General features: G+C 49.8%; 1 protein-coding gene across 1 annotated transcript in view; it reads left to right on the forward strand.

Annotated features, from left to right (window-relative positions):
• Positions 1 to 7,534: 7,534 nt before the first annotated feature.
• Positions 7,535 to 25,285, forward strand: part of LOC140424652 (fucolectin-5-like) — a 38,490-nt gene continuing 20,739 nt past the window's right edge. Inside the window, exons 1-2 of the mRNA XM_072507896.1 lie at positions 7,535 to 7,551; positions 11,895 to 11,962. Coding sequence (XP_072363997.1) covers positions 11,896 to 11,962 — 67 coding nt within the window. The 5' untranslated portion in view covers positions 7,535 to 7,551; position 11,895. The remainder of the gene's footprint in view (positions 7,552 to 11,894; positions 11,963 to 25,285) is intronic.

Raw genomic sequence — 25,285 nt, forward strand, 5'->3', positions numbered from 1 at the left:
TTAGATACAGAGTAAAGCTCCCTCTACACTGTCCCCATCAAACACTCCTAGGACAGGTACAGCACGGGGTTAGATACAGAGTAAAGCTCCCTCTACACTGTCCCCATCAAACACTCCCAGGACAGGTACAGCACGGTGTTAGATACAGAGTAAAGATCCCTCTACACTGTCCCCATCAAATACTCCCAGGACAGGTACAGCACGGTGTTAGATACAGAGTAAAGATCCCTCTACACTGTCCCCATCAAATACTCCCAGGACAGGTACAGCATGGGGCTAGATACAGAGTAAAGCTCCTCCTACACTGTCCCCATCAAACACTCCCAGGACAGGTACAGCACGGGGCTAGATACAGAGTAAAGCTCCTTCTACACTGTCCCCATCAAACACTCCCAGGACAGGTACAGCACGGGGTTAGATACAGAGTAAAGATCCCTCTACACTGTCCCCATCAAACACTCCCAGGACAGGTATAGCACAGGGTTAGATACAGTGTAAAGCTCTCTCCACACTGTCCCCATCAAACACTCCCAGGACAGGTACAACACGGGGCTAGATACAGAGTAAAGCTCCTTCTACACTGTCCCCATCAAACACTCCCAGGACAGGTACAGCACGGGGTTAGATACAGAGTAAAGCTCCCTCTGCACTGTCCCCATCAAACACTCCCAGGACAGGTCCAGCACGGGGTTAGATACAGAGTAAAGCTGCCTCTACACTGTCCCCATCAAACACTCCCAGGACAGGTACAGCACGGGGTTAGATACAGAGTAAAGCTCCCTCTGCACTGTCCCCATCAAACACTCCCAGGACAGGTACAGCACGGGGTTAGATACAGAATAAAGCTCCCTCTACACTGTCCCCATCAAACACTCCCAGGACAGGTACAGCACGGGGCTAGATACAGAGTAAAGCTCCCTCTACACTGTCCCCATCAAACACTCCCAGGACAGGTACAGCACGGGGTTAGATACAGAGTAAAGCTCCCTCTACACTGCCCCCATCAAACACTCCCAGGACAGGTACAGCACGGGGTTAGATACAGAGTAAAGCTCCCTCTACACTGCCCCCATCAAACACTCCCAGGACAGGTACAGCACGGGGTTAGATACAGAGTAAAGCTCTTGCTACACTGTCCCCATCAAACACTCCCAGGACAGGTACAGCACGGGGCTAGATACAGAGTAAAGCTCCTTCTACACTGTCCCCATCAAACACTCCCAGGACAGGTCCAGCACGGGGTTAGATACAGAGTAAAGCTCCCTCTCCACTGTCCCCATCAAACACTCCCAGGACAGGTACAGCATGGCGTTAGATACAGAGTAATGCTCCCTCTGCACTGTCCCCATCAAACACTCCCAGGACAGGTACAGCACGGGGTTAGATACAGAGTAAAGCCCCCCCTACACTGTACCCATCAAACACTCCCAGGACAGGTACAGCACGGGGTTAGATACAGAGTAAATCTTCCTCTACACTGTCCCCATCAAACACTCCCAGGACCGGTACAGCACGGGGTTAGATACAGAGTAAAGCTCCCTCTCCACTGTCCCCATCAAACACTCCCAGGACAGGTACAGCACGGCGTTAGATACAGAGTAAAGCTCCCTCTGCACTGTCCCCATCAAACACTCCCAGGACAGGTACAGCACGGGGTTAGATACAGAGTAAAGCTCCCCCTACACTCTCCCTATCAAACACTCCCAGGACAGGTTCAGCACGGGGTTAGATACAGAGTAAAGCTCCTCCTACACTGTCCCCATCAAACACTCCCAGGACAGGTACAGCACGGGGTTAGATACAGAGTAAAGCTCCCTCTACACTGTCCCCATCAAACACTCCCAGGACAGGTACAGCGCAGTGTTAGATACAGAGTAAAGCTCCCTCTACACTGTCCCCATCAAACACTCCTAGGACAGGTACAGCACGGGGTTAGATACAGAGTAAAGCTCCCTCTACACTGTCCCCATCAAACACTCCCAGGACAGGTACAGCACAGGATTAGATACAGAGTAAAGCTCCCTCTACACTGTCCCCATCAAACACTCCCAGGACAGGTACAGCACGGGGTTAGATACAGAGTAAACCTCCCTCTACACTGCCCCCATCAAACACTCCCAGGACAGGTACAGCACGGGGTTAGATACAGAGTAAAGCTCCTGCTACACTGTCCCATCAAACACTCCAAGGACAGGTACAGCACGGGGTTAGATACAGAGTAAAGCTCCCTCTACACTGTCCCCATCAAACACTACCAGGACAGGTACAGCACGGCGTTAGATACAGAGTAAAGCTCCCTCTGCACTGTCCCCATCAAACACTCCCAGGACAGGTACAGCACGGGGCTAGATACAGAGTAAAGCTCCTACTACACTGTCCCCATCAAACACTCCCAGGACAGGTACAGCACGGGGTTAGATACAGAGTAAAGCTCCCTCTGCACTGTCCCCATCAAACACTCCCAGGACAGGTCCAGCACGGGGTTAGATACAGAGTAAAGCTCCCTCTCCACTGTCCCCATCAAACACTCCCAGGACAGGTACAGCACGGCGTTAGATACAGAGTAATGCTCCCTCTGCACTGTCCCCATCAAACACTCCCAGGGCAGGTACAGCACGGGGTTAGATACAGAGTAAAGCCCCCCCTACACTGTCCCCATCAAACACTCCCAGGACAGGTACAGCACGGGGTTAGATACAGAGTAAAGCTCCCTCTACACTGTCCCCATCAAACACTCCCAGGACAGGTACAGCGCAGTGTTAGATACAGAGTTAAGCTCCCTCTACACTGTCCCCATCAAACACTCCTAGGACAGGTACAGCACGGGGTTAGATACAGAGTAAAGCTCCCTCTACACTGTCCCCATCAAACACTCCCAGGACAGGTACAGCACGGTGTTAGATACAGAGTAAAGATCCCTCTACACTGTCCCCATCAAATACTCCCAGGACAGGTACAGCATGGGGCTAGATACAGAGTAAAGCTCCTCCTACACTGTCCCCATCAAACACTCCCAGGACAGGTACAGCACGGGGCTAGATACAGAGTAAAGCTCCTTCTACACTGTCCCCATCAAACACTCCCAGGACAGGTACAGCACGGGGCTAGATACAGAGTAAAGCTCCTTCTACACTGTCCCCATCAAACACTCCCAGGACAGGTACAGCACGGGGTTAGATACAGAGTAAAGATCCCTCTACACTGTCCCCATCAAACACTCCCAGGACAGGTATAGCACAGGGTTAGATACAGTGTAAAGCTCTCTCCACACTGTCCCCATCAAACACTCCCAGGACAGGTACAGCACGGGGCTAGATACAGAGTAAAGCTCCTTCTACACTGTCCCCATCAAACACTCCCAGGACAGGTACAGCACGGGGTTAGATACAGAGTAAAGCTCCCTCTGCACTGTCCCCATCAAACACTCCCAGGACAGGTCCAGCACGGGGTTAGATACAGAGTAAAGCTCCCTCTCCACTGTCCCCATCAAACACTCCCAGGACAGGTACAGCATGGCGTTAGATACAGAGTAATGCTCCCTCTGCACTGTCCCCATCAAACACTCCCAGGACAGGTACAGCACGGGGTTAGATACAGAGTAAAGCCCCCCCTACACTGTACCCATCAAACACTCCCAGGACAGGTACAGCACGGGGTTAGATACAGAGTAAATCTTCCTCTACACTGTCCCCATCAAACACTCCCAGGACCGGTACAGCACGGGGTTAGATACAGAGTAAAGCTCCCTCTCCACTGTCCCCATCAAACACTCCCAGGACAGGTACAGCACGGCGTTAGATACAGAGTAAAGCTCCCTCTGCACTGTCCCCATCAAACACTCCCAGGACAGGTACAGCACGGGGTTAGATACAGAGTAAAGCTCCCCCTACAATCTCCCTATCAAACACTCCCAGGACAGGTTCAGCACGGGGTTAGATACAGAGTAAAGCTCCTCCTACACTGTCCCCATCAAACACTCCCAGGACAGGTAAAGCACGGGGTTAGATACAGAGTAAAGCTCCCTCTACACTGTCCCCATCAAACACTCCCAGGACAGGTACAGCGCAGTGTTAGATACAGAGTAAAGCTCCCTCTACACTGTCCCCATCAAACACTCCTAGGACAGGTACAGCACGGGGTTAGATACAGAGTAAAGCTCCCTCTACACTGTCCCCATCAAACACTCCCAGGACAGGTACAGCACAGGATTAGATACAGAGTAAAGCTCCCTCTACACTGTCCCCATCAAACACTCCCAGGACAGGTACAGCACGGGGTTAGATACAGAGTAAAGCTCCCTCTACACTGCCCCCATCAAACACTCCCAGGACAGGTACGGCACGGGGTTAGATACAGAGTAAAGCTCCTGCTACACTGTCCCATCAAACACTCCAAGGACAGGTACAGCATGGGGTTAGATACAGAGTAAAGCTCCCTCTACACTGTCCCCATCAAACACTACCAGGACAGGTACAGCACGGCGTTAGATACAGAGTAAAGCTCCCTCTGCACTGTCCCCATCAAACACTCCCAGGACAGGTACAGCACGGGGCTAGATACAGAGTAAAGCTCCTACTACACTGTCCCCATCAAACACTCCCAGGACAGGTACAGCACGGGGTTAGATACAGAGTAAAGCTCCCTCTGCACTGTCCCCATCAAACACTCCCAGGACAGGTCCAGCACGGGGTTAGATACAGAGTAAAGCTCCCTCTCCACTGTCCCCATCAAACACTCCCAGGACAGGTACAGCACGGCGTTAGATACAGAGTAATGCTCCCTCTGCACTGTCCCCATCAAACACTCCCAGGGCAGGTACAGCACGGGGTTAGATACAGAGTAAAGCCCCCCCTACACTGTCCCCATCAAACACTCCCAGGACAGGTACAGCACGGGGTTAGATACAGAGTAAAGCTCCCTCTACACTGTCCCCATCAAACACTCCCAGGACAGGTACAGCGCAGTGTTAGATACAGAGTAAAGCTCCCTCTACACTGTCCCCATCAAACACTCCTAGGACAGGTACAGCACGGGGTTAGATACAGAGTAAAGCTCCCTCTACACTGTCCCCATCAAACACTCCCAGGACAGGTACAGCACGGTGTTAGATACAGAGTAAAGATCCCTCTACACTGTCCCCATCAAATACTCCCAGGACAGGTACAGCATGGGGCTAGATACAGAGTAAAGCTCCTCCTACACTGTCCCCATCAAACACTCCCAGGACAGGTACAGCACGGGGCTAGATACAGAGTAAAGCTCCTTCTACACTGTCCCCATCAAACACTCCCAGGACAGGTACAGCACGGGGCTAGATACAGAGTAAAGCTCTTTCTACACTGTCCCCATCAAACACTCCCAGGACAGGTACAGCACGGGGTTAGATACAGAGTAAAGATCCCTCTACACTGTCCCCATCAAACACTCCCAGGACAGGTATAGCACAGGGTTAGATACAGTGTAAAGCTCTCTCCACACTGTCCCCATCAAACACTCCCAGGACAGGTACAGCACGGGGCTAGATACAGAGTAAAGCTCCTTCTACACTGTCCCCATCAAACACTCCCAGGACAGGTACAGCACGGGGTTAGATACAGAGTAAAGCTCCCTCTGCACTGTCCCCATCAAACACTCCCAGTACAGGTCCAGCACGGGGTTAGATACAGAGTAAAGCTGCATCTACACTGTCCCCATCAAACACTCCCAGGACAGGTACAGCACGGGGTTAGATACAGAATAAAGCTCCCTCTACACTGTCCCCATCAAACACTCCCAGGACAGGTACAGCACGGGGTTAGATACAGAGTAAAGCTCCCTCTACACTGTCCCCATCAAACACTCCCAGGACAGGTACAGCTCGGGGTTAGATACAGAGTAAAGCTCCCTCTACACTGCCCCCATCAAACACTCCCAGGACAGGTACAGCATGGGGTTAGATACAGAGTAAAGCTCCAGCTACACTGTCCCCATCAAACACTCCAAGGACAGGTACAGCACGGGGTTAGATACAGAGTAAAGCTCCCTCTACACTGTCCCCATCAAACACTCCCAGGACAGGTACAGCACGGCGTTATATACAGAGTAAAGCTCCCTCTGCACTGTCCCCATCAAACACTCCCAGGACAGGCAGAGCACGGGGTTAGATACAGAGTAAAGCTCCCTCTACACTGTCCCCATCAAACACTCCCAGGACAGGTACAGCACGGCGTTAGATACAGAGTAAAGCTCCCTCTGCACTGTCCCCATCAAACACCCCCAGGACAGGTACAGCACGGGGTTAGATACAGAGTAAAGCTCCCTCTACACTGTCCCCATCAAACACTCCCAGGACAGGTATAGCACGGCGTTAGATACAGAGTAAAGCTCCCTCTACACTGTCCCCATCAAACACTCCCAGGACAGGTACAGCACGGCGTTAGATACAGAGTAAAGCTCCCTCTGCACTGTCCCCATCAAACACTCCCAGGACAGGTACAGCACGGGGTTAGATACAGAATAAAGCTCCCTCTACACTGTCCCCATCAAACACTCCCAGGACAGGTACAGCACGGGGTTAGATACAGAGTAAAGCTCCCTCTACACTGTCCCCATCAAACACTCCCAGGACAGGTACAGCTCGGGGTTAGATACAGAGTAAAGCTCCCTCTACACTGCCCCCATCAAACACTCCCAGGACAGGTACAGCATGGGGTTAGATACAGAGTAAAGCTCCAGCTACACTGTCCCCATCAAACACTCCAAGGACAGGTACAGCACGGGGTTAGATACAGAGTAAAGCTCCCTCTACACTGTCCCCATCAAACACTCCCAGGACAGGTACAGCACGGCGTTATATACAGAGTAAAGCTCCCTCTGCACTGTCCCCATCAAACACTCCCAGGACAGGCAGAGCACGGGGTTAGATACAGAGTAAAGCTCCCTCTACACTGTCCCCATCAAACACTCCCAGGACAGGTACAGCACGGCGTTAGATACAGAGTAAAGCTCCCTCTGCACTGTCCCCATCAAACACCCCCAGGACAGGTACAGCACGGGGTTAGATACAGAGTAAAGCTCCCTCTACACTGTCCCCATCAAACACTCCCAGGACAGGTACAGCACGGCGTTAGATACAGAGTAAAGCTCCCTCTACACTGTCCCCATCAAACACTCCCAGGACAGGTACAGCACGGCGTTAGATACAGAGTAAAGCTCCCTCTGCACTGTCCCCATCAAACACTCCCAGGATAGCATGGGGTAAGACACTGAGTGAAGTGCTTTACTAGCCCCCCTATGTCCTCACAACACTTCTCCTTTCAAACAGACCATTCCCTCTTTCCCAATCCCTGTTTAACGGTCCAACACATTACACATTTCTCCAGTTCTTCTATTTCTGAGGGTATTTCTCAAATGATTATTACCTAAGGTGAACAAACAGCATCAAGCCCTTAGCCAATTGAAGCCCACCCTCAGCAGCATGTGACCATGTGCACACTGACCCACAGCCGGTCGGCTCGGATATAAACTGTGATCAAAGCGGCACTTCCAGCAACGGTGAAGACCCTGCACAAGGTGAGCAACTTTTCCTGATCGCTTTTCCTGAAGTCTGAGTGTGGTTTGGGAATTGTGGAGTGGCACCACACCGGGACTATCCCGAACACGCCTGTTCCTCAATGTGCCTCGTAAACCAGTCTTTGGGTTTATGTTCAACAGGAGGGACACAGGCTGTGGACCAGCCCCTCCAATGGGTGCGAGTGAAATGCATGAGTGTAAAATGGAGGGAGAAAGGAATAATTGGTCATTTGGAATCTAGTTTTCAGTGCCCCTTGGGGAGGAGCGACCATAATATGATCAAATTCGAACAGGTGCCGGAATGTGGCGACTAGGGGCTTTTCACAGTAACTTCATTTGAAGCCTACTTGTGACAATAAGCGGTTTTCATTTCATTTCAAATTCTTCACCAAGTTGGAGAGTGAATAGCTGATTCTGAAACTCGGGTCTTGAATCTAAATAAAGGAAACTACGATGAAATGATCGATTGGGAAATGTTACTTGCAGACAGCAGCTGTTCATTCCTGTCTGCACAAGAGTTAAATGAGAAAGGTGGTCAATTGATGTCTTCCAAGGGATATTCGAGATAGTATTAGATCCAAGGAAGAAGCATACACATCGGCCGAGAGAAACAACATACCTCAAGATTGGGAGCAGTTTAGAATTCAGCAAAGGATCCCAAGGGATTGATTAAGCAGGGGAAAATAGAGTCCGGAGTAAGCTTGCAGGGAACATAAAAACTGACTAAAAGTTTCCATAGATACGTGAAGAGAAAAAGATTGGTGAAGACAAATGTAGGTCCCTTACAGTCAGAAACAGGGGAATGGATAATAAGGGACAAAGAAATGGCTGAGCAACTAAATACAGACTTTGGTTCTGTCTTCACAAAGAAAAATACAAATAACGTACAGAAACATAGTGGGACACAGAGTTTACTGAGAGGAAGGGACCGAGGAAAATCAGTATCAGTGAAAATGTTATTGGGAGAATTGATGGGATTGAAGTTCCATAAAATGCCAGGGTCGGATAATCTGCATCCCAGAATATTTTACCAAGTGGCCCGAGAATGAATGGATGGAAACAGTGGAAGATAGCTAATGTAACCCCAGGTAGAGAGAAAGCAGGGAAATAATAATAATAAAAATAATAATTAGAACCAGTCAGCCTGATGTCAGCAGTAAGAAAAAGTTAGAATCCGTTCTAAAAGATAAAATAGTGGAGAACTTTGAAAAAAGTGGCAGATTGGACTGCGTCAGCGTGGATTGATGAAGGGGAAACCATGCTTGACCAATCTACCAGAATTCTTTGAGGATGTAACGAGGAGAGTTGATGAGGGGAGCCAGTCGATGTGATATACTTGGATTTTCAGAAGGCTTTTGACAAAGTCCCACATAAGAGATTACCATCGCAAATTAAAGTGCATGGGATTGGAGTAGTGATTGAGATGGAAAAAAAACTAGTTGGCAGACAGGAAACAAAGAGTAGGGTCTTTTTCCAAATGGCAGACAGTGACTAGTGGGGTACCGCAGGGATCGGTGCTGGGACCCCAGCAGTGACTAGTGGGGTACCGCAGGGATCGGTGCTGGCACTCCAACTATTCAGAACATATATTCATGATTTAGATGAGGGAACAAAATGTGATATCTCCAAATTTGCAGATGACACCAAGTTGGGGGGGAGGGTGAGCTGTGAGGAGGCTGCAGAGATCCCTCAGTGTGATTTGGACAGGCTGAGTGAGTGGGCACAGGCACGGCAGATGCAGTATAATGTGGAGAAATGTGAGGTTATCCACTTCGGTCGCAAAAAGGAAGGCCGATTATTATCTGAATGACGACAGATTGAAAGAGGGGAGTGTGCAGCGGGACCTGGGTGTCCTTGTGCACCAGTCGCTGAAGGTAAGCTGCAGGTGCAGCAGGCGGTAAAGAAGGCTAATGGTATGTTGGCCTTCATTGCGAGAGGTTTCGAGTACAGAAGCAGGGATGTGTTGCTGCAGTTGTACAGGGCCTTGGTGAGGCCACACCTGGAGTATTGTGGGCAGTTTTGGTCTCCTTCTCTGAGGAAGGATGTTCTTGCTCTCGAGGGAGAGCAGCGAAGGTTTACCAGACTGATTCCAGGGGTAGCAGTGCTGATGTATGAGGAGAGATTGACGAGGTTGGGATTGTTCTCGCTGGAGTTCAGAAGAATGAGGGGGGATCCTATAGAGACTATAAAATTCTAACATGACTGGACAGGGTAGATGCAGGAAGGATGTTTCCGATGGCAGAACCAGGCGGCACAGCAAAGGAAACAGAGCAGACCATTCAGGACAGAGAAGAGGTGAGATTTCATCACCCAGTGAGTTAATAGCCTTTGGAATTTGCTACAACAAAAAGCAGTTGAGCGCAAAACATTGTCTGTTTTCAAGAAGCAGTCTCTGTCCTGGGAGTGTTTGATGGGGACACTGTAGAGGGAGCTTTACTCTGTATCTAACCCCGTGCTGTACCTGTCCTGGGAGTGTTTGATGGGGACCGTGTAGAGGGAGCTTTACTCTGTATCTAACCCCGTGCTGTACCTGTCCTGGGAGTGTTTGATGAGGACAGTGTAGAGGGAGCTTTACTCTGTATCTAACCCCGTGCTGTACCTGTCCTGGGAGTGTTTGATGGGGACAGTGTAGAGGGAGCTTTACTCTGTATCTAACCCCGTGCTGTACCTGTCCTGGGAGTGTTTGATGGGGACAGTGTAGAGGGAGCTTTACTCTGTATCTAACCCCGGGCTGTACCTGTCCTGGGAGTGTTTGATGGGGAGAGTGTAGGGGGAGCTTTACTCTGTATCTAACCCCGTGCTGTACCTGTCCTGGGAGTGTTTGATGGGGACAGTGTAGAGGGAGCTTTACTCTGTATCTAACCCCGTGCAGTACCTGTCCTGGGAGTGTTTGATGGGGACAGTGTAGAGGGAGCTTTACTCTGTATCTAACCCCGTGCTGTACCTGTCCTGGGAGTGTTTGATGGGGACAGTGTAGAGGGAGCTTTACTCTGTATCTAACCCCGTGCTGTACCTGTCCTGGGAGTGTTTGATGGCGACAGTGTAGAGGGAGCTTTACTCTGTATCTAACCCCGTGCTGAACCTGTCCTGGGAGTGTTTGATGGGGACAGTGTAGAGAGAGCTTTACTCTGTATCTAACCCCGTGCTGTACATGTCCTGGGAGTGTTTGATGGGGACAGTGTAGAGGGAGCTTTACTCTGTATCTAACCCCGTGCTGTACCTGTCCTGGGAGTGTTTGATGGGGACAGTGTAGAGGGAGCTTTACTCTGTATCTAACCCCGTGCTGTACCTCTCCTGTGAGTGTTTGATGGGGACAGTATAGCGGGAGCTTTACTCTGTATCTAACCCCGTGCTGTACCAGTCCTGGGAGTGTTTGATGGGGACAGTGTAGAGGGAGCTTTACTCTGTATCTAACCCCGTGCTGTACCTGTCCTGGGAGTGTTTGATGGGGACAGTGTAGAGGGAGCTTTACTCTGTATCTAACCCCGTGCTGTACCTGTCCTGGGAGTGTTTGGTGGCGACAGTGTAGAGGGAGCTTTACTCTGTATCTAACCCCGTGCTGTACCTGTCCTGGGAGTGTTTGATGGGGACAGTGTAGAGGGAGCTTTACTCTGTATCTAACCCCGTGCTGTACCTGTCCTGGGAGTGTTTGATGGGGACAGTGTAGAGGGAGCTTTACTCTGTATCTAACCCCGTGCTGTACCTGTCCTGGGAGTGTTTGATGGGGACAGTGTAGAGGGAGCTTTACTCTGTATCTAACCCCGTGCTGTCCCTGTCCTGGGAGTGTTTGATGGGGACAGTGTAGAGGGAGCTTTACTCTGTGTCTAACCCCGTGCTGTACCTGTGCTGGGAGTGTTTGATGGGGACAGTGTAGAGGGAGCTTTACTCTGTGTCTAACCCCGTGCTGCACCTGTCCTGGGAGTGTTTGATGGGGACAGTGTAGAGGGAGCTTTACTCTGTATGTAACCCCGTGCTGTACCTGTCCTGGGAGTGTTTGATGGGGACAGTGTAGAGGGAGCTTTACTCTGTATGTAACCCCGTGCTGTACCTGTCCTGGGAGTGTTTGATGGGGACAGTGTAGAGGGAGCTTTACTCTGTATCTAACCCCGTGCTGTACCTGTCCTGGGAGTGTTTGATGGGGACAGTGTAGAGGGAGCCAACAGAACTGAACTGTTAGTGAGAGAAAAGTTAATATCTTCCCAACATGGATGTGGAGCGTCAGTTTAGCCAATACATGTGAATTAAACTCTAAATGATATCTGTCAGTGACACAGAAATCCTCTCTCCAACAGCAGGGCCATTTTCAGTGAGTAACATTGTCCTGTGTTGTGTCTGTTTGACAGAATGTCTCCTCACTCCCTGCTGGTGTTGGCCTGTCTCATGGGGATTGCGAATTCCCATCCCTCCACAGGTAAGGAATGAATGTGCATCCGTTACAGCTAATTTCAAACATGGACAAGGTAACTATGCAGGATCTCTGTCTGCTATTTATTCACACAGTCTAGCTCTCTCTGGCTGGGCCAAAATTGCCCGTCCTTAATTGCTCTTGACCATAAGACATAGGAGCAGAATTAGGCCACTCGGCCCATCGAGTCTGCTCCGCCATTCAATCATGGCTGATATTTTCTCATCCCCATTCTCCTGCCTTCTCCCCATAACCCCTGATCCCCTTATTGATCAAGAACCTATCTATCTCTGTCTTAAAGACACTCAGTGATTTGGCCTCCACAGCCTTCTTCGGCAAAGAGTTCCACAGATTCCCCACCCTCTGGCTGAAGAAATTCCTCCTCATCTCTGTTTTAAAGGGTCGTCCCTTTAGTCTGAGATTGTGTCCTCTGCTTCTAGTTTTTCCCACAAGTGGAAACATCCACTCCACGTCCACTTTATCCAGGCCTCGCAGTATCTTGTAAGTCTCAATAAGATCCCCCCTCATCCTTCTACAAAGAACAAAGAAATGTACAGCACAGGAACAGGCCCTTCGGCCCTCCAAGCCCGTGCCGACCATGCTGCCCGACTAAACTACAATCTTCTACACTTCCTGGGTCCGTATCCCTCTATTCCCATCCTATTCATGTATTTGTCAGGATGCCCCTTAAATGTCACTATCGTCCCTGCTTCCACCACCTCCTCCGGTAGCGAGTTCCAGGCACCCACTACCCTCTGTGTAGGAAACTTGCCTCGTACATCTACTCTAAACCTTGCCCCTCTCACCTTAAACCTATGCCCCCTAGTAATTGACCCCTCGACCCTGGGGAAAAGCCTCTGACTATCCACTCTGTCTATGCCCCTCATAATTTTGTAGACCTCTATCAGGTCGCCCCTCAACCTCCTTCGTTCCAGTGAGAACAAACCGAGTTTACTCAACCGCTCCTCATAGCTAATGCCCTCCATACCAGGCAACATTCTGGTAAATCTCTTCTGCACCCTCTCTAAAGCCTCCACATCCTTCTGGTAGTGTGGCGACCAGAATTGAACACTATACTCCAAGTGTGGCCTAACTAAGGTTCTATACAGCTGCAACATGACTTGCCAATTCTTATACTCAATACCCCGGCCAATGAAGGCAAGCATGCCGTATGCCTTCTTGACTACCTTCTCCACCTGTGTTGCCCCTTTCAATGACCTGTGGACCTGTACTCCTAGATCTCTTTGACTTTCAATACTCTTGAGGGTTCTACCATTCACTGTATATTCCCTACCTGCATTAGACCTTCCAAAATTCATTACCTCACATTTGTCCGGATTAAACTCCATCTGCCATCTCTCCGCCCAAGTCTCCAGACAATCTAAATCCTGCTGTATCCTCCGACAGTCCTCATCGCTATCCGCAATTCCACCAACCTTTGTGTCGTCTGCAAACTTACTAATCAGACCAGTTACATTTTCCTCCAAATCATTTATATATACTACAAAGAGCAAAGGTCCCAGCACTGATCCCTGTGGAACACCACTGGTCACAGCCCTCCAATTAGAAAAGCATCCCTCCATTGCTACTCTCTGCCTTCTATGGCCTAGCCAGTTCTGTATCCACCTTGCCAGCTCACCCCTGATCCCGTGTGACTTCACCTTTTGTACTAGTCTACCATGAGGGACTTTGTCAAAGGCCTTACTGAAGTCCATATAGACACCATCCATTGCCCCACCTGCATCAATCATCTTTGTGACCTCTTCGAAAAACTCTATCAAGTTAGTGAGACACGACCTCCCCTTCACAAAACCATGCTGCCTCTCACTAATACATCCATTTTCTTCCAAATGGGAGTAGATCCTGTCTCGAAGAATTCTCTCCAGTAATTTCCCTACCACTGAAGTAAGGCTCACCGGCCTGTAGTTCCCGGGATTATCCTTGCTACCCTTCTTAAACAGAGGAACAACATTGGCTATTCTCCAGTCCTCCGGGACATCCCCTCAAGACAGCGAGGATCCAAAGATTTCTTCAAGGCCTCAGCAATTTCCTCTCCAGCCTCCTTCAGTATTCTGGGGTAGATCCCATCAGGCCCTGGGGACTTATCTACCTTAATATTTTTTAAGACACCCAACACCTCGTCTTTTTGGATCACAATGTGACCCAGGCTATCTACACCCCCTTCTCCAGACTCAACATCTACCAATTCCTTCTCTTTGGTGAATACTGATGCAAAGTATTCATTTAGTACCTCGCCCATTTCCTCTGGCTCCACACATAGATTCCCTTGCCTATCCTTCAGTGGGCCAACCCTTTCCCTGGCTACCCTCTTGCTTTTTATGTACTTGTAAAAAGCCTTGGGATTTTCCTTAACCCTATTTGCCAATGATTTTTCGTGACCCCTTCTAGCCCTCCGGACTCCTTGCTTAAGTTCCTTCCTACTTTCCTTATATTCCATGCAGGCTTCGTCTGTTCCCAGCCTTTTAGCCCTGACAAATGCCTCCTTTTTCTTTTTGACGAGGCCTACAATATCACTCGTCATCCAAGGTTCCCGAAAATTGCCGTATTTATCCTTCTTCCTCACAGGAACATGCCGGTCCTTTATTCCTTTCAACTGCCACTTGAAAGCCTCCCACATGTCAGATGTTGATTTGCCCTCAAACATCCGCCCCCAATCTATGTTCTTCAGTTCCCGCCTAATATTGTTATAATTAGCCTTCCCCAATTTAGCACATTCATCCTCGGACCACTCTTATCCTTGTCCACCAGTACTTTAAAACTTACTGAATTGTGGTCACTGTTACCGAAATGCTCCCCTACTGAAACATCTACCACCTGGCCGGGCTCATTCCCCAATACCAGGCCCAGTACCGCCCCTTCCCTAGTTGGACTGTCTACATATTGTTTTAAGAAGCCCTCCTGGATGCTCCTTAAAAACTCCGCCCGTCTAAGCCCCTGGCACTAAGTGATTCCCAGTCAATATTGGGGAGGTTGAAGTCTCCCATCACCACAACCCTGTTGTTTTTACTCTTTTCCAAAAGAGTCTGTCTACCTATCTGCTCCTCTATCTCCCGCTGGCTGTTGGGAGGTCTGTAGTAAACCCCCAACATTGTGACTGCACCCTTCTTATTCCTGATCTCTACCCATATAGCCTCACTGCCCTCTGAGGTGGCCTCTTGCAGTACAGCTGTGATATTCTCCCGAACAAGTAGCGCAACTCCGCCTCCCCTTTTACATCCCCCTCTATCCCGCCTGAAACATCTAAATCCTGGAACGTTTAGCTGCCAATCCTGCCCTTCCCTCAACCAGGTCTCTGTAATGGCAACAACATCATAGTTCCAAGTACTAATCCAAGCTCTAAGTTCATCTGCCTTACCCGTAATACTCCTTGCATTAAAACATATGCACTTCAGGCCACCAGGCCCGCTGTGTTCAGCAACTTCTCCCTGTCTGCTCTGCCTCTGAGCCACACTGTCCCTATTCCCTAGTTCTCCCTCAATGCTCTCACCTTCTGACCTATTGCTCCCGTGCCCACCCCCCTGCCATACTAGTTTAAACCCTCCCGTGTGACACTAGCAAACCTCGCGGCCAGGATATTTATGCCTCTCCGGTTTAGATGCAACCCGTCCTTCTTATACAGGTCACACCTGCCCCGGAAGAGCTCCCCGTGGTCCAGATAATGGAAACCCTCCCTCCTACACCAGCTGTTTAGCCACGTGTTTAGCTGCTCTATCTTCCTATTTCTAGCCTCACTGGCACGTGGCACAGGGAGTAATCCCGAGATTACAACCCTCGAGGTCCTGTCTTTTAACTTTCTGCCTAGCTCCCTGAACTCCTGCTGCAGGACCTCATGCCCCTTCCTGCCTATGTTGTTCGTACCAATATGTACAACGACCTCTGCCTGTTTGCCCTCCCCCTTCAGGAAGCTCTCTACCCGTTCGGAGACATCCTGGACCCTGGCACCAGGGAGGCAACATACCATCCTGGAGTCTCTTTCACGTCCACAGAAGCGCCTATCTGTGCCCCTGACTAGAGAGTCCCCTATTACTATTACTCTTCTGCACTTTGACCCTCCCTTCTGAACATCAGAGCCAGCCGTGGTGCCACTGCTCTGGCTGCTGCTGTTTTCCCCTGATAGGCTATCCCCCCCGACAGTATCCAAAGGGGTATATCTGTTCGAGAGGGGGACAACCACAGGGGATTCCTGCACTGACTGCCTGCCCTTTCTGGTGGTCACCCATTTCTCTGCCTGCACCTTGGGTGTGACCACATTTATATAACTGCGATCTATGACGCTTTCTAAACTCCAGCGAGTAATAATAATAATCGCTTATTGTTACGAGTAGGCTTCAATGAAGTTACTGTGAAAAGCCCCTAGTCGCCACATTCCGGCGCCTGTTCGGGGAGGCTGGTACGGGAATTGAACCCACGCTGCTGGCCTTGTTCTGCATCACAAACCAGCTGTTTAGCCCACTGTGCTAGTACAGATCCAGAGTCCTCAACTGTTCCTCATACGACAAGCTCTTCATTCCAGGGATCATTCTTGTGAACCTCCTCTGGACCCTTTCCAAGGCCAGCACATCCTTCCTTCGATACGGGGCCCAAAACTTCTCACAATACTCCAAATGGGGTCTGACCAGAGCCTTATACAGCCTCAGAAGACCAGCTGGCCCACACGGCCAGTTCAGACTCAACCACATTGCTGTGGGTCTGGAGTCACGTGGGTCACACCAGGTAAGGACGGCAGATTTCCTTCCCAAAAGGTGCTCCGGTTTCCTCCCACAAGTCCCGAAAGACGTGCTGTTAGGTGAATTGGACATTCTGAATTCTCCCTCTGTGTACCCAAACAGGCGCCGGAATGTGGTGACTAGGGGATTTTCACAGTGACTTCATTGCAGGGTTAATGTGAGCCTACTTGTGACAATAATTAGATTATTATTCTTAGTGAACCAGTTGGGTTTTTACAACAATCGATAACAATTTCATGGTCATCATTCGACTTTTAATTCCAGATATAATGCAGATAGGCTGGCTAGAGGGAAGGCCGTATTGGATTTGGTGCTTGGCAACGAATCAGGCCAGGTGTGGGGTTGTTTAAGGAGCACTTGCTGCGAGTGCTGGATAGTTTTGTCCCACTGAGACGAGGAATGGTAAGGTGAAGGAGCCTTGGATGACAAGAGAGGTGGAGCTTCTAGTCAAGAGGAAGAAGGAAGCTTACGTAAGGTTGAGGAAGCAAGGATCGGACTCTGCTCTAGAGGGTTACAAGGTAGCCAGGAAGGAACTCAAAAATGGACTGAGGAAAGCTAGATGGGGACGTGAAAAAGCCCTGGCGGGAAGGATTAGGGAAAACCCCAAGGTGTTCTACACTTACGTGAGAAATAAGAGGATGATCAGAATGAGAGTAGGGCCGATCAGGGATAGTGGAGGGAACTTGTGCCAAGAGTCTGAGGAGATGGGGGAGGCCCTAAATGAATATTTTGCTTCAGTATTCACTGGAGAGAGGGACCTTGTTGCTCATGAGAACAGTGTGAAGCAGGCTAATAGACTCAAACAGGTTGATATTAAGAAGGAGGATGTGCTGGAAAATTTGAAAAGCATCAGGATAGATAAATCCCCTGGGCCTGACGGGATATACCCAAGGTTACTACGGGAAGCGAGGGAGGAGATTGATGCGCCGTTGGCGATGATCTTTGCGTCCTCACTCTCCACTGGAGTAGTACCGGATGATTGGAGGGAGGCGAATGTTGTTCCTCATTCAAGAAAGGGAAAAGGGAAATCCCTGGGAATTACAGACCCATCAGTCTCACATCTGTGGTGAGCAAAATATTGGAAAGGATTCTGAGAGATAGGATTTATGATTATTTAGAAAAAGATAGTTTGATTAAAGATAGTCAGCATGGCTTTGTGAGGGGCAGGTCATGCCTCACAAGCCTCATTGAATTCTTTGAGGATGTGACGAGACACATTGATGAAGGTCGGGCAGTGGATGTGGTGTATATGGATTTCAGTAAGGCATTTGTTAAAGTTCCCCATGGTAGGCTCATTCAGAAAGTTAGGGGGCATGGGATACAGCGGAATTTGGCTGTCTGGATACAGAATTGGCTGGCCGAAAGAAGACAGCGAGGGGTAGTGGATGGAAGCTATTCCGCCTGGAGGTCGGTGACCAATGGTGTCCCGCAAGGATCTGTTCTGGGACCACGGTGCTTTGTGGTTTTTATAAATGACTTGGATGAGGAAGTGGAAGGGTGGGTTAGTAAGTTTGCCGATGACATGAAGATTGCTGGAGTTGTAGATAGTGTTGCGGGCTGTTGCAGGTTACAACAGGACATTGACAGGATGCAGAGCTGGGCTGAGAAGTGGCAGATGGAGTTCAACCTCGATAAATGTGAAGTGATTCATTTTGGAAGGTTGAATTTGAATGCTGAATACAGGGTTAAAGGAAGTGTGGAGGAACAGAGGGATCTTGGGGCCCACGTACATAGATCTCTCAAAGTTGCCACCCAGGTTGATAGGGTTGTTAAGTTGTATGGTGTGTTGGCTTTCATTAACAGGGGGATTGAGTTTAGGAGCCGCGAGGTTTTGCTGCAGCTTTATAAAACCCTGGTTAGACCACACTTGGAATATTGTGTCCAGTTCTGGTCGCCTCATTATAGGAAGGATGTGGATGCTTTGGAGAGGGTGCAGAAGAGATTTACCAGGATGCTGCCTGGACTGGAGGGCATGTCTTATGAAGAAAGGTTGAGGGAGCTGGGACCTTTCTCACTGGAGCGAAGAAGGCAGAGAGGTGACGTGATAGAGGTGTACAAGGTGATGAGAGGCGTGGATAGAGTGGATAGCCAGAGACTTTTCCCCAGGGTGGAAATGGCTGTCTCGAGGGGACATAATTTTAAGGTGATTGGAAGAAGGTATAGGGGAGATGTCAGAGGTCGGTTCTTCACACAGAGAGTGGTGGGTGTGTGGAATCACTGCCAGCAGAGGTGGTGGAGTCAGAGTCATTCGGGACATTTAAGTGACTCTTGGACAGGCACATGGACAGCAGTAAATTGAAGGGGTGGAGGTTAGGTTCATCTTAGATTAGGGTAAATGGTCGGTACAACATTGTGGGCCGAAGGGCCTGTACTGTGCTGGACTGTTCTATGTTCTGTGTCCTAAGCTCTATCTATATCTAATGCATTTCAAATTCCACCAGTTGCCATGTGAGACCCCAGGTCCCCAGAGCATTACACAGAGTCGCTGGATTCAATCCCAAGATATTCTGTAAGAATATCAATGGGAAGAGGATAACCAGGAACAGAGAGGGGCCCATTAGGAACCAAGGTGGCAATCTGTGGGTGGAGCCAGAGGACATTGCTGGGTGTTGAACAAATATTTAATAAAAATCTTTATTGTTGTCACAAGTGGGCTTACATTAACACCACAATGAAGTTACGGGAAAATCCCCTCGTCGCCACATTCCGGCGCCTGTTCGGGTACACAGAGGGAGAATTCAGAATGTCCAATTCACCGAACAGCACGTCTTTCGGGACTTGTGGGAGGAAACCGGAGCACACGGAGGAAACCCACGCAGACACGGGGAGGACGTGCAGAATCCCAAGAGGCCCAACCGGGAATCAAACCCGGGTCCCTCACACTGCCAAGCAACAGTGCTAACCACTGTGCTACCGTGCCGCCCACATCTGTCTTCACCCAAGAGAATGGGGAGGCGGATATGGAAATCGGGGAGAGAGAACTGTGAGGTTATTGAGAAAGTTGTCATAGGGAGCGACAAGGTATTGGAGGTGTTGGAGGGCTTAAACATGGACAAATCTCCAGGTCCGGATGAATTGTGTCCCAGGCTGCTGTGGGAGGCGAGGGAGGAGATTGCTGGGGCTCTGACCCAAATGTTTAATCCCTCTCTGGGCATGGGAGAGGTGCCAGAGAACTGGAGAACAGCTCCTGTAAATAAAATAAATAAATAATCTTTATTGTCACAAGTACACTTACATTAACACTGCGATGAAGTTACTGTGAAAAGCCCCTAGTCGCCACATTCCGGCGCCTGTTCGGGTACACGGAGAGAATTCAGAATTCTCAGCTGGTACGGGAATCGAACCCGCTGCTGGCCTTGTTCTGCATCACAAACCAGCTGTCTAGCCCACTGAGCTAAACCAGCCCCTAATGTGGTCCCACTATTTAAGAAAGGCTGTAGGGATAAGCCAGGAAGCTACAGATCAGTGAGTCTCACGTCAGTGGTGGGGAAACTACTGGAGAAGATTCTGAAGGAGAGAATCTATCTCCACTTGGAGAGACAAGGTTTGATCAGGAATAGTCAGCGTGGCTGTGTCACAGGGAGGTCACGTCTAACAAATCCGATTGAATTTTTGAGCATGTGACCGGGTGTGTAGATGAGGGTAGTGCAGTTGATGTAGTTTACATGGATTTCAGCAAAGCCTTTTGACAAGGCCCCACATGGGAGATATAAAGAAGGCAAATGTACCTGGGATGCAGGGGAACCTGATCAGGTGGATTCAAAGCTGGCTGAGCTGTAGGAGACAGAGGGTGATGACAGACGGCTGCGTTAGTGACTGGGAGCCAGTGTCCAGTGGGGTACCACAGGGATCTGTGCTGGGTCTCCTATTGTTCATCATTTATATAAACGACAGATGACTATGTGGGGGGGCAGGATCAGTAAGTTTGCGATGACACAAAGATTGGCCGGGTGGGTAACAGTGAGAGCGAGTGTCTTGGGTTACAGGAAGATATCGACGGGATGGTCAAATGGGCAGAAACGTGGCAGCTGGAATTTAACCCTGAAAAGTGAGAGGTGTTACACCATGGCAGGAGCAATTTAACAAGGAAATATTCAATGAATGGCACCACACTGGGAAATCCCGAGGAACAAAGGGACCTTGGCGTGTTTGTAAATGGATCTCTGAAGGCAGAAGGGCAGGTTAATAGGGAGGTGAAAAAGGCACATGGGACACTCGCTTTTATCAATCGGGGCATAGATTACAAAGCAGGGGAGTCATGTTGGAGTTGTGTAGAACTTTGGTGAGGCCACAGTGGGAGCACTGTGTGCAGTTCTGGTCACCACATTACAGGAAGGATGTGATTGCACTGGAGGGGGTGCAGAGGAGATTCACCAGGATCGTGCTGAGGTGGAACATTTCAGTTATGGAGAGAGGTTGGATAGGCTGGGGTTGTTTTCTCTGGAGCAGAGAAGACTGAGGGGTGATCTGATCGAGGTGGACAAGATTCTGAGGGGCACGGACAGGGTGGAGAGGGAGCAGCTGGTCCCCTGAGTTGAAGGGTCAGTTACGAGGGGGACACAAGTTCAAGGTGAGGGGTTGGGAGGTTCAGGAGGGATTTGAGGAAAAACCTTGGGCTGGATTCTCTGCAGCCCCGTGCCAAAATCCCATCTTGGTGGGGGGGGGGGGGGGGGGGGATCGGGGGGGATCGGACACGGGGGGAGGAGAACAGATGCACGTGGTCGGATGTACGGGCGCGTGGCCGATCGGAGGGGGGGCTACATTTTCAATGTGCCCGGTGACCCGGGTCCGCCATGCTGCTCGGCCCGCCCGCTGGAGGCAGCTACTGTGTGCATGCGCGGACTCAAAACTGGAAGTGTGTTGACCCAAGAGAATGGGGGGGGCGGGGGGGGGGGGCAGATCTGGAAATCGGGGAGAGAGACTGTGAGGTTATTGAGCAAGTGGTCAGAGGGAGTGACCAGTGTTTTGAGGTGGCAGGCACGGACTCCAAACCGTATCCACGAGTAAAGCTGCGTGAGTTACTCTGGGCCCCGCCTGCCCCCCCGCCGGGCAATCGGCTCATCTGCTCTGCAGGAAACGCGAGAGTGAAAAGCCAGCTTTTTACCCGGTGGGGGGAAGTAGTCCCACTTTGGGAGAATGGAGCTGCTTTTTAGCCAGAGGGTGGTGAGGGGGGGGAGAGGCCGGTTGCCTCACATCCTTTAAACGGTGCCTGGATGAGCATTTGGCCGTCACAGCATTGAAGGCGATCAGCCCAGTGCAGGCAAGTGGGATCAGGTCGGCAGATTGGGGCCTGTCATGTGTTGGTGCAGACTCGATGGGCCTTTCAGCATTGTAGTTTTCTGTGATTCTGTGTGTGTCTGTGTGTGTGTGTCTGTGTCTATGTGTGTCTGTGTGTCTGTGTCTATGTGTGTGTGTGTCTGTGTCTATGTGTGTCTGTGTGTGTGTGTGTCTGTGTGTGTCTGTGTGTGTGTGTCTGTGTCTATGTGTGTCTGTGTGTGTGTGTCTGTGTCTATGTGTGTGTCTGTGTGTGTGTGTCTGTGTCGATGTGTGTGTCTGTGTGTGTGTGTCTGTGTCGATGTGTGTGTCTGTGTGTGTGTGTCTGTGTGTGTGTGTATGTGTGTATGTATATGTGTGTGTGTGTGTCTGCATGTATCTGTGTGTCTGTGTGAGTGTCTGTGTGTGTGTGTCTGTATGTATCTGTGTGTCTGTGCGTGTGTGTGTGTCTGCATGTATCTGTGTGTCTGTGTCTATGTGTGTGTGTGTCTGTGTGTGTCTGTGTGTGTGTCTGTATGTATCTGTGTGTCTCTGCGTGTGTGTGTGTGTGTCTGCATGTATCTGTGTGTCTGTGTCTATGTGTGTCTGTGTGTGTGTGTCTGTGTCTATGTGTGTGTCTGTGTGTGTGTGTCTGTGTCTGTGTGTGTGTGTCTGTGTCGATGTGTGTGTCTGTGTGTGTGTGTCTGTGTGTGTGTATGTGTGTATGTATATGTGTGTGTGTGTGTCTGCATGTATATGTGTGTCTGTGTGAGTGTCTGTGTGTGTGTGTTTGTATGTATCTGTGTGTCTCTGCGTGTGTGTGTGTGTGTCTGCATGTATCTGTGTGTCTGTGTCTATGTGTGTGTGTGTCTGTGTGTGTCTGTGTGTGTGTGTCTGTATGTATCTGTGTGTCTCTGCGTGTGTGTGTGTGTGTCTGCATGTATCTGTGTGTCTGTGTCTATGTGTGTGTGTGTCTGTGTGTGTGTGTCTATGTGTGTGTATGTGTGTATGTATATGTGTGTGTGTGTCTGCATGTATCTGTGTGTCTGTGTCTATGTGTGTGTGTGTCTGTGTGTGTGTGTCTATGTGTGTGTATGTGTGTATGTATATGTGTGTGTGTCTGCATGTATCTGTGTGTCTGTGTGGGTGTCTGTGTGCGTGTGTCTGCATGTATCTGCGTGTGCGTGTGTGTGTGTCTGCATGTATCTGTGTGTCTGTGTGGGTGTCTGTGTGCGTGTGTCTGCATGTATCTGCGTGTGCGTGTGTGTGTGTCTGCATGTATCTGTGTGTGTGTGTGGGTGTCTGTGTGCGTGTGTCTGCATGTATCTGTGTGTCTGTGCGTGTGTGTGTGTGTCTGTGTGCGTGTGTCTGCATGTATCTGTGTGTCTATGCGTGTGTGTGTGTGTCTGCATGTATCTGTGTGCGTGTGTGTGTGTGTGTCTGTATGTATCTGTGTGCCTGTGTGGGTGTGTGTGTGTGTCTGCATGTATCTGTGTGTGTGTGTGTGTGTCTGCATGTATCTGTGTGTGTGTCTGCATGTATCTGTGTGTCTGTGCGTGTGTGTCTGCATGTATCTGTGTGTCTGTGTGGGTGTCTGTGTGCGTGTGTCTGCATGTATCTGTGTGTGCATGTGTGTGTGTGTCTGTGTGTGTGTCTGCATGTATCTGTGTGTGTGTGCGTGTGTGTGTGTCTGTGTGTGTGTGTCTGCATGTATCTGTGTGTGTGTGTGGGTGTCTGTGTGCGTGTGTCTGCATGTATCTGTGTGTCTGTGCGTGTGTGTGTGTGTCTGCATGTATCTGTGTGTCTGTGCGTGTGTGTGTGTCTGCATGTATCTGTGTGTCTGTGCGTGTGTGTCTGCATGTATCTGTGTGTCTGTGTGGGTGTCTGTGTGCGTGTGTCTGCATGTATCTGTGTGTGCATGTATGTGTGTGTGTCTGTGTGTGTGTGTCTGCATGTATCTGTGTGTCTGTGCGTGTGTGTCTGTGTGTCTGCATGTATCTGTGTGTCTGTGTGTGTGTGTGTGTGTGTCTGCATGTATCTGTGTGTCTGTGTGGGTGTCTGTGTGTGTGTCTGCATGTATCTGTGTGTCTGTGTGTGTGTGTGTCTCTGTGTGTGTGTCTGCATGTATCTGTGTGTCTGTGTGGGTGTCTGTGTGCGTGTGTCTGCATGTATCTGTGTGTGCGTGTGTGTGTGTGTGTCTGTGTGTGTCTGCATGTATCTGTGTGTGTGTGTGGGTGTCTGTGTGTGTGTGTCTGCATGTATCTGTGTGTCTAATGCAGCAGGGGCATGGGAACCTGGATTGTAGTTTTAGGGTAAGGGAGAATGAGAGTATAGAGGTCAGGAGCACAGATTTGACATCGCAGGAGGGGGCCAGTGTTCAGGTAGGTGGTTTGAAGTGTGTCTACTTCAATGCCAGGAGTATACGAAACAAGGTAGGGGAACTGGCAGCGTGGGTTGGTACCTGGGACTTCGATGTTGTGGCCATTTCGGAGACATGGATAGAGCAGGGACAGGAATGGATGTTGCAGGTTCCGGGGTTTAGGTGTTTTAGTAAGCTCAGAGAAGGAGGCAAAAGAGGGGGAGGTGTGGCGCTGCTAGTCAAGAGCAGTATTACGGTGGCGGAGAGGATGCTAGATGGGGACTCTTCTGCCGAGGTAGTATGGGCTGAAGTTAGAAACAGGAAAGGAGAGGTCACCCTGTTGGGAGTTTTTTATAGGCCTCCTAATAGTTCTAGGGATGTAGAGGAAAGGATGGCGAAGATGATTCTGGATATGAGCGAAAGTAACAGGGTAGTTATTATGGGAGATTTTAACTTTCCAAATATTGACTGGAAAAGATATAGTTCGAGTACAATAGATGGGTCGTTTTTTGTACAGTGTGTGCAGGAGGGTTTCCTGAAACAATATGTTGACAGGCCAACAAGAGGCGAGGCCACGTTGGATTTGGTTTTGGGTAATGAACCAGGCCAGGTGTTGGATTTGGAGGTAGGAGAGCACTTTGGGGACAGTGACCACAATTCGGTGACGTTTACGTTAATGATGGAAAGGGATAAGTATACACCGCAGGGCAAGAGTTATAGCTGGGGGAAGGGCAATTATGATGCCATTAGACGTGACTTGGGGGGGATAAGGTGGGGAAGTAGGCTGCAAGTGTTGGGCACACTGGATAAGTGGGGCTTGTTCAAGGATCAGCTACTGCGTGTTCTTGATAAGTATGTACCGGTCAGGCAGGGAGGAAGGCGTCGAGCGAGGGAACCGTGGTTTACCAAGGAAGTGGAATCTCTTGTTAAGAGGAAGAAGGAGGCCTATGTGAAGATGAAGTGTGAAGT

This window comes from Scyliorhinus torazame, chromosome 6 (genome assembly GCF_047496885.1).
Source record: "Scyliorhinus torazame isolate Kashiwa2021f chromosome 6, sScyTor2.1, whole genome shotgun sequence".
Lineage (NCBI taxonomy): Eukaryota > Metazoa > Chordata > Chondrichthyes > Carcharhiniformes > Scyliorhinidae > Scyliorhinus > Scyliorhinus torazame.